A 10144-nucleotide genomic window follows, 5' to 3' on the forward strand; every position below is an offset into this window, starting at 1 on the left:
GGTCTTAAAGGAAACGATAGGATGCAAGAAGGGCAACAAAACCCTTAATAGATGAAAGGGTAACACTGAAAAGTGGCAGAATTAGCTTTGGACAGAAAGATGAAAGTAGGGAGAAAATTTTAACAAGTTTGCACATGCCTCCCTTTTAGAGTTTGTAGGAATGAGGTTAAGTACTCAAAGTTCTCTAGGAAATAAGAGGAGAAAGGGTAGAGAATTTTTAAAAGTGAAATTTGAGGATAACTACTGAGAGGAATGAGAAGCTGGCTGAGAACACACAGTGCTGGGCAAAACGAAGACCTTTACAGAGACTTAGGAGCATCAGAGTTATCTAAAAAGTAACTTGAATGGTGCTAACCATTTTTAAACCTTTTTTTTTGTGAAATATAGCACATAAAAAGTGAAGTAACTCAGTCGTGTCCAGCTCTTTGCCCACCACACTGTAGCCCACCAGGCTCCTCCGTCCATGGGATTTTCCAGGCAAGACTACTGGAGTGGGTTGCCATTTCCTTCTCCAGGGGATCTTCCCCATCCAGGGATTGAACCCAGGTCTCCCACATTTTAGGCAGACGCTTTACTGTCTAAGTCACCAGGGAAGTATAACACATAGAAAAGTTCTCAAAACTGAAAACGTGTGGCCACAGTGATTCTTTTTTCACCAAACTAATACCCAAAAAATCATATCTAGGGAAGAAATTTAAAAATTGCTAGCAATCTCAGCGGCAGCAGCAAGTTTCAGAAGCCCCCTGTGTACTTGCTGTCCATCCCCAGTATTAGCAGTCATCTCTTTGCTCCTCTTTCATTACAATTTTCCAACCATGTTTACATCTCTGTATTTTGATTTTTGTGGGGTTTTTGAATTTTATTGTATAAGTGGTATTATACAGAGTTTATTCTTTTTATGCCCAGTTTCTTTTAAACTAGTTTTACTAATTCGTACATCCCATTAGTAGTACATGGGAGTTCCATCTGCTGATACCTTCACCAACACTTTCTGTTGTCAGACTTTTAAAAATTTTAGCCATTTAAGTTATTTTTAAATACTTTTGTTCTTAAATATTTGTCTAGGTCTTAATTGCTTGGTACTCAGTCTTTGTGCCTTTGACTGACAGAGGCATGCTGGGATCACTTGGGGAAATTTTTTAAAAAATACAGATGCTTTGATCCTACTCCCAGAGATTCCCGTTTGATTGGCGGAGGGTGGGGGGCAGGACATCCAGAGTTCCTGAAGTTCTCCAGGTGATTCTCATGTGTAGCCAAAGCTGAGGAAAGAAATGTTTTATCCCTACTGAACCTGTCTTGCCTTCACACGCTTCCATAGATAGTTTTGATTCCACAATGTTTCATCTTACCTCACGCTTCTGCTTTGTCTCTTTTTATCAAACCCTGTCCTGCTTCATGTAGTTCCTGAACATCTTGGATTCCACGGTGCTGCTTACTGTTTAAAACCTGGGCTGTGTGTTAGAGGCTGGAACATGTAGGACTTCTCCATGTGATTTTGTTAGGGTTGAAAAGCATCATAGAAACTTGGTAGTGCAGGGAAGTATGTAAAACAGGATAGATTTGATCAAACTAAAGCAGAACAGTGAGCTAAAATAAAGCACCACAGAACTCGAACTGTGCATGGAAGTATGTGAATGCAAGGAAGGCTCGAGAAGGATGACACACTGCAGTTTCTTCCAACTTGGCTGCACATTAGAATCACCTGGAGAATTTTTAAAATCCTGATATTCAGGCCAGTTAAATCAGAACCTCTGGGAGTAGGACCCAGGTGTCTGTATATTTTAAATAAATCCTCAGATTGCTACTATAATGCTTTGTGGGACACCACTCCAGAATTCAGTAGCTTACACAGGGTATTTAGTCCCACGCTCATGGGTCTGCAGAGCATCGACAATTTCACTGATTCTCCTTCAGGTTGTGGGTTGGTTGGATTCATGTCTGTGCACATGTATTTTGGGGGTCAGTCCAGATGGGCAGCAACTAGCTATTCTTCTCATGGCATATCTCTGAAGTACAGAAAGTGAGCCACGTTGCAGTAGCACATTTAAAGCTTCTGCTTGCATCAGTCATTATTACTCCATTGGCCAAATAGCCTCTCCTTCACAGTCAACAAAGATGATCCCCCATCACACAGCTGGAAGGTGAGGGGAGTAAATAATTGTTAAACAAGCATCACCATCACCACAGTAATCAGGGTTGAGAATCGGTGAAGTAGAGGGTCAAATGACTGGATATACCTGTGAAACTGAAGATCAGAAGCATAATTGAGAGAGCTGGCGATTGTGGTCAGTGAGTGGAAAAGCTGAGGAGTATTTCAGAGGTAGTTATTTTAGGTGACTAAAAAAAAAAGTTCACAGTTAAGTCATGAAAGATAGATGACTGAGTTTTGAATACTCCTGGTGGTTATGGGTGTGATAGATCAAGGGTTTGAGAAAGAGCTGAATAAATTGTCTACCTAAACAGTGAAGTTCGCCAAAAAGATGTCAAAGTTCAGGATTGAAAAGAAGAAAGCAAACTCATGCAGAAGCTTGTAATAAATGAAACCGGTAAGAGAAGCCCTGTGCAGTGCTTTCTATCTAGGTGGCAGGCCTCTGCTTGACCCACATAGTAGATGAATCAAGGGTGGGGTGGGGAGAAGCAGATGCTTCCCTCAATCTTTACTTCAGATATTTCAAAATCCTTATCCCTTCCCCTGCCCCAAGGAATCTCTGTTGCACTGAGTTACGTTCCCTGGTTTAGTTTGTCAGTTTGAGGGCAAAGAAAAAGAATAAAAACCTTGGAGTAGTTTATGACAAAAGTGGAGGTGTTTTTATAGGAGAGAGAGGAGGAAGAACTCGGCAAGTGGTATTAACTATATTAAGGAGACATTCTGGCCTGAGATGTGGAAGATACTGGAAGATAAACAGTATCTATTATGGCGAGGCCTGTAGAGGCAGCTGTGTCCTTAGCCAGATTTCAATTAAAGTGAGATGTGGACACATAAAGAGAAGAGACTGAGGATCTGGAGGAATGTTCTTAATGCCGTGGGGAGGGGGCCGTGGGACAGGAGGCGACTTGATCACGGCAGTGGGACACGGGGCAGCAAGGGAGTGAGACTATGGGAAAGAGCAAAGAGTCATACTGAGCTTAGCTGCCATAGCTCCTCACAATAAGAAGTCATGTTAAATAGTGTTTGTGAAGCTTTTGAAGTTGTGCTAGGCATTATTGTCAGCGCATAGCATATTTGATCTTACCCAGCCACAAGAAACTCAGGAGATGGGTAAAGTTATTATTCCTAGGTTACAGTTGAGAAAACTGAGAAACAGAATTGTTGAACTGACATGTGAATCCTAGCAGTCTGACTCTAGAACTCATGCCTTTAATAATACCAGATTTTAGTGGTGGGGGAATGGTTGTTAGCAGTTTGGTCTCAAGGCACTGTTTTTGGCTCATCAGATGAGCGTTTTAGAAAGGCTGTTGTGTGAAGCAGTGACTTTTGAAAGGTGGTCCCAGAGCAGCAGCAGTTGGGAACTTAGCAGAAACACAGATTTTGGGCCCCACCCAGCCCTTTTGAATGAGAAACTCTGGGGATGGAGCCCAGTCTCTTTTATCAAGCATTCCTGTGACTGTGGTGCACGTTGTAGTGGGAGGATCACATGTCAGGTATGAGAAACACCCAGGTAAAGATTGGTTTACATCAGAACGCTAATTCAGAGGTGATTAGTAAACCAAGAGATGCAGTGACTTGAACTTGTAAGGAATGTGAATTTTGAGTGAAGTCACCAGCCTCCAGAGCTGTGTGGGAGACAGAATTGATAGGAATTTGTGACGAGTAGTAAAAAGTTGGGGATGGGGGCTAATGAGGCAGTAGCCCCCATTCCCACTTTAAAAAAAAAACCAAACACTTGGGATGATGCCCAAGCTTTGCTAGGGAGATGAGGATGCTATTCACTGAAATAGTGATGGAGGAAGAAGAGGAGTGAAGATAATGATTTCGGGGTTAGGAAGCATCCAGATGTCCTCATTTCTTCTTTCACTGGAAGCATTTAGATAGAGCATGGAGGATTTGAGGCTCAAATGGTAACACCGTTAGAGTTCCTGAGGTTTTGCTTTAGGTTACAAGTTCCATGGCTGGAATCTAACTTGATGAGGGGCTCTAGACTGGACCCCCATTCGTTAGTCTTGGTTGTCCTCCATTCCTGTGAGAAGTTTGTGGGGGAGGTAAGGGTGTAGCACCAGTATAATCTAAGGATGAGTTTTTGAAAGTATCTTAGTTTTTGTCTAGGGAAATCTGTTATTTGCCGTGTGGTTTAGGAAGCGTTTCTTAGTAAGGGGATATAAAATTTCTGAGAGCATAAAATATATTATCTGAGCAGAATTTTAATATTGTGTGAGCTCATAAGATTTTTTTTTTTTACTCTCTCTTTACTATTGTTCTTTATGTTAATAGGGTAAAATATTTTAAATAATAGTATGTAACCAGGCTTCATTTGTGCATAGATTATTATGTTCATTTATTATGTTCTTAATATGTACTCTGTTCTTAGGTCCTCTTCTCTCACTCCCTGTCTTTTCTCCTGTGCTTTAGTGACTTACTGATCATAAAGTGAGATCAGAAACTAGGTTAACTGAGCAAATATGTCTACTTGAAAGGGCTTTTCTCATAACTTGCTATACAGAAATAATTCTCATAGTTTCCCAAGCATGATGGCTTCTGTGCAGATTTGATAGGATAGCAAATGTCAGCCTAGGCCAAGTTCTCAAAGTAATTTTTGAGAAACACAAAGAACAGCATTAGTTGTTGGCATTTTCACGATTTTTTTTCCCTCCATTTATCTTTCTTAGTTGCAGTTGTTTCCTTCTGTTTTTCATTTTGGGAAATAACCAATTAGAAACATTTTGGTTATTTTTAAAGATTAGCTTTAATAAAAGGAAATAAAAGTGGTTTTGTGAATGTGTATATTCTAATATTTAGTATTCAAGCATTGTATTAATATGTTTTACTTCTTATTTATGTAAATCATTTGGCTTGAGTGATTTTAGAACTCAGTTTTTTCCCTTACTTGAATATAATTGTTTTTGAGGATCTTATGCTGCTAGGTAATTGTAAGTTTTATTTTCAAGAAACTGTTTTTGTTTTCAATAACCCATTAATCTTTTTTGGTTTTTCTTTTCCACAGCCTTTGTTTAGTACCAGTGACCCTTTTACTTTCCAATTGTTCCAAGGCTGACGTCGATGTAATAGTTGATCTTCGGCATAAAACAACAAGGTAAAGATTTATTTAGAGCAGGCTTGTTTTGTAGTTAAAGATTGAGTTGAAAGTAGTTTAATATTTCAAAATAATTATCTAATATAGACACAGTTTACTCAGAAATACCCTTTTTTGTTTGGTATTAAGAAGTGTTAGCTAAGGGACTTGCCAATTCTGCGCTCCCAAGGCAGACATCCCAGGTTCGATCCCTGGTCGGGGAACTAGATCCCACATGCCACAGCTAGGATTGAAGATCCTGTGTGCTGCAGCTAAGGCCTGGCACAGCCAAATAAAAAAAGAAGTGTTAGAGAAGAGTTACAGATATTTGTCTTAGCATTTCAGTAGTCAGAAATGAAAACTGGTTTCTAAAAGCAGCAATTCTAGCCAGAGATGACAATTTTTATAAAAGCTTGTTGGTGATAAAGAACTCTAAACTTGAAAATCAGTAAGTTCATGATAGAAGTTTTTTTGGTCTTGTTTTCTGATTTATAAAATAATGCTTAACAGCAAAAAAAAAAAAAAATGCAGGTCTGTACCAGCACTCTTAAGAGCTAGGTGCTTTTCAGAATTCAGAAAATTTGGAATCTATAGAAAAACAGTGTGAAACATATGCTGATTATTAATTACAGTATAACACTGCAAACAGGATCTGGGTCAGCTCTCTGAAATCCGAACATGTTTTGTGTATCATAAATTAATTAACCAATGTCTTATTGGTAGACACTGGGTTGCTTTCCATATTTCAATATTATAAAGAGTCTCAGTATTGTAACCATTCTTATTTTTACATTTATCTTTATGTGTGGAGAACCAGGTGGTTAAAAGCTCAGGTTTGAAATCAGGTTCCCTATTTACTGACTGCTGTCGTGAGTGTTAAATGAGATAATTCATTGTTAGCATTAAGTCTAGAACATAGTAATTGTTAATAAATGTTAGTTATTATAGAAATAGTAATATTAGTTATTACTATTGATGTTATTATTAACAAACAGTTGGCATCATAAATACTTTCTAGAATTAGAGTTGCTGGATGAAAGGGATGTGTTACTGGGGCTTTGGGAAAAAATTCCTGAAGAAAAAATACCTTCCAACTTACCCTTTTCCTCCTCCCTTAGCCCAGAAGCTTTGGAAATCCATGGATCATTTACATGGCTGGGACAAACACAATATAAACTTCAGCTTAAAAGCCAGGAGATTCACAGTTTGCAGCTGAAAGCATGCTTTGTCCACACAGGTGTTTATAACCTTGGAACTCCTAGGGTATTTGCCAAGTTATCGGACCAAGTCACGGTGTTTGAAACAAGTCAGCAGAGCTCCATGCCTGCCCTGATCATCATCAATAATGTGTGACAACTTACAGATTTGTACTGAAATCCACGGGAATCAGTTTTATTTTACTGAATGGGTTTTACAGCAGTATTTGAAATGCCTAACTTGTTCGGGAGGTTGGTGTTGGATCACTGCAGAATACTTTTGGTTTGTCTATTTGTTGATGATGCAAAGCACGTTGGACTGAGAATACTTAAATTCTTTTTTTGTATTTCTTTAAACCTTGGTAATAATTTACATGCTCATAATACAGAATTTCAGTATATCCATGCACCTTATTAAGCCCCATCTTAAAACCAGTGTCTAAGTCTGCTGTTACAGCTTACTGATGGTATATGAACATTAGGAGATGATTTGAAGGAAGAAAGGGCCTTGTTGGCAATACTCCTGTTAAGCCATTAGTCTATAAATTCCAGCTTTACTGTGAAGTTCTATAGAGTGTTAAATACACGGTTTCTTGTCTTACTTCACACAATTCTCTAAAATCAGTTTGAACTCTGGTTATGAGTCTTCATACATCAGTATCTGGTCGTTCCTTTGGCTTATACATAACTTTGTAAAAAGAAAAAAATTTTTTTCTGATGCTTTGAATATAGTTTTGAAAGGAGTTTGACTTTCCTCCCCCCTCATTCATCTCAGCATAGAGTGCACTATTTCACAATATGAGATTTTTGTCATTTAAATTATCATATTCTTTATTATGTAACTTTAACAATTGAGTTGATCTGTTTAAAATATAAATCTACTCAAGTTAATTAAAAATAAGCTTTTAAAAAATGTATTATATTTATAACAAATGTACTGTAAATAGAATAAAGACATGCTATTCACTGTATAGATTTATTAGATACCTTTTAAAAAAAATTCTGAGAACTTAATATATTCTTTATTCAAAATCAGTGCCAACCATATTATTGTAGCAGGTAGCAGATGAGTTTCCTGAGAAGGCATTACCTTTGTTTCCAAAAGTGAAGAACAGTCTTTGTTCCTACAGTCCTTGGTGGCTGTGTTATAAAAATGAGCAAATGAATTTTGTCTTTATATGTGTCATGTCTGATAACCAGCTACAACTTTGATAATCCTTTCATATCTTGGGAGAAAGGAAGATCTATGCTTATTGACATATTGACACTGTTATAAATAACCACAGTGCAGATTCTGGTGCTGGTTACGGAGGACTAGGTAATTTAGCTCTCCTGCTGAAGAAAAGCAAAATGTCGGAACGAAACCAAAGAAAATGTTTTACCACTAAAAGAAAGCATTGTCAGTATAGTTCATTATTAGAAGACCAGAATCCAGGAGAAGAAGTCTAGAGAGATGAGACGTGGGCCTACTTTGTAGCCTTGGGAGGTTTGCCCACGTAGGAAGAAGCAGCTGAGAAGCAGAGCCTACAGTTGACTGACTTTTGAGACAAGAAGTATAGGTCAGGAGAACTATTTGAAACTGAAGGAAGGAGAGAAAAAGGATGGAAAGTAGGCCCCCGAAAGATAAGAAACCTACTGGATTCTGAAAGAAAGTCTTATATCTTTATTTGGAGTCTGAGAAAGGGGAGAAGATAGGGCAGAAGCATTTGAGAATTTTCTGAGATGGACAAGTTACAGATTCAAGTAGTTCAGTAAAATCCCAGACAACATCAATAAAAAGGAACCTGTATCCAGATGCATCGTAGTGAAACTGCTGGAATTTAAAGGCAAGAGGAGAACCTGTCCTGAATACAGAAGACAAAACTTACATGAGCGAATGGTAGCAGTAATTCAACTGATAGCAGACTTCTGAACAAAAATAATGAAAGCCAGAAGATAGTTCCTTTCAGTCCTTTGAAGATACCCTACTAACTGCTAAGCCTGAATTCTAAACGACAAGGATACCTGTCAAGAAGGGAAGTGAAACAAAGATATTTTCAGACAAAACCAGAGAGTTTGCTTCCTTGCTGGTGACTGAGGATAATGGTGTCTGTGTGCGTGTGTGTGTGTGTGTATGTGTACGTACGTATGTGTGTACCTGTGTGCACACATGCTCCATCATGAATGACTCTTTGCAGCCCCATGGACTGTATTCCACCAAGCGCCTCTGTCCATGGGATTTTCCAGCCAAGAATACTGAAGTGGGTTGCTATTTCCTCCTCCAGGGGATCTTTCCGACCCAGCCGTCAAACTTGTGTCTCTTGCGACTCCTGCATTGGCAGGCAGATTTTAAACCACCGAGCCACCTAGGAAACCCTGTGATGTCTGCCTGAATCTAAATCTTTACACTCATTCTCCAAATGAAGTATACAAATCAACAAGAGCAGATGAAACCATGCCTACCCTGTGCTTTTAGCATAACTAGACAGAATACTAACTTCAGACTATCTGCACATAATCTGAAAATTTAGCCTTCAATTCCAGCTGCCTATCTTGAGAATCTATGGCAAGTCTTTGTAGAACGGATGGATGTGGGAAAGACAGGAATCTGGAAAGACACTGTGGAAGGGAGATAAGAGAACTGTACTTAAGGATGAGCCAAAAATCACTCAACGAAGAGAAAGTCATTCTGACTGTTAAAAATACGAGACATCTGGTAGACCAGAGCTCTTGTGACAGGCAAGGCACTTGAAGCTTTGCAGTGGGGCATTGTAGGAGCAAGGGATGGGGGCACAGGGTCTGTCCATCACATGGCTAAGGAAGTACCTCCTGATAGGAATTAGAGTGTTGAGTGTTTTGAGGCTTGTGCAGCTCAAATCAGGTGAAATTGGTCCATTAAAGATTTAGACCCTTTGGCCAGAGTTCCAAAACACTCCATTAAAACAACCTAGAGAGCTGAAGATAGGATGGGAGGAGGGAGGGAGGTTCAAGAAGGGGAGGACGTATGTATACCTATGGCTGATCTGTGTTGTTTGGCAAAAATCAACACAATATTGTAAGGCAATTACCTTCAATTAGAAAGTAAAATGCAAAATATTCAAAAAATGCAAATGCCTTTAGGTACCCCGATAGCACACCCTCATCAGTCTTTACAACGTAAGATTTCTCAAGCAGGCTATAAGGGCAGTGATACTTGGAATGGAACACAGAGCAGTGTCTAGAAGGGAGGATGTGTGGCGAGCTGCTGGGAGGAGCAGAAATTGGGGAGAGAAGGAGGAAAGGATAGGATGCTGAAGGAAAGAAAGCTTGATCTATTTCATGATTTTGCTTAGGGTCAGTCATATTTGGTGTTTCTCACCTCAGGATAAAGGTTTGGGTGTCCTGTGTCATCTGTCCTTGCCTTGCCTCCCCATGTTTTTGTTTTGATTTTTAAGCTTTGATTGACATCAACTTTCCTAAAACTTGTTAGCAGTTCTCAGTCCCTTACCTATTTGAATTACTGTGTACTTGATGGCAGGAAAGGACACATGTGATAATTGGATGTTTGTGAAAGGCAAAAAGCAAGTGTTCATTTTCACATGTGAATGAATAGTTCATTAGTTAACTGAATATTCTACCAGGATGTAGTGTATAAAACCATCTGAAATATTTTAAGATCTAGCAATCTTGCTTAGAAAGTCGGCTCTCAAAATAACTCTTTGGGACTTCCCCTGGTGGTCCAACGGTAAGGAATTCGCCTGC

At 39.1% G+C, this 10144-nt stretch overlaps 1 protein-coding gene across 3 annotated transcripts in view; it reads left to right on the forward strand.

The window, feature by feature from the left end:
- The window catches only part of TRAPPC8 (trafficking protein particle complex subunit 8), an 85916-nt gene extending 77446 nt beyond the window's left edge, over positions 1-8470 (forward strand). For all 3 annotated transcript variants that reach the window (XM_065932397.1, XM_065932398.1, XM_065932399.1), the window contains 2 exons: positions 5160-5249; positions 6347-8470. In XM_065932397.1, the coding sequence (XP_065788469.1) occupies positions 5160-5249; positions 6347-6581 (325 nt within the window). In that variant the 3' untranslated portion in view covers positions 6582-8470. The remainder of the gene's footprint in view (positions 1-5159; positions 5250-6346) is intronic.
- The last annotated feature ends 1674 nt before the right edge of the window (positions 8471-10144 follow it).

Source organism: Muntiacus reevesi, chromosome 4, assembly GCF_963930625.1.
Source record: "Muntiacus reevesi chromosome 4, mMunRee1.1, whole genome shotgun sequence".
NCBI classification, from domain to species: domain Eukaryota; kingdom Metazoa; phylum Chordata; class Mammalia; order Artiodactyla; family Cervidae; genus Muntiacus; species Muntiacus reevesi.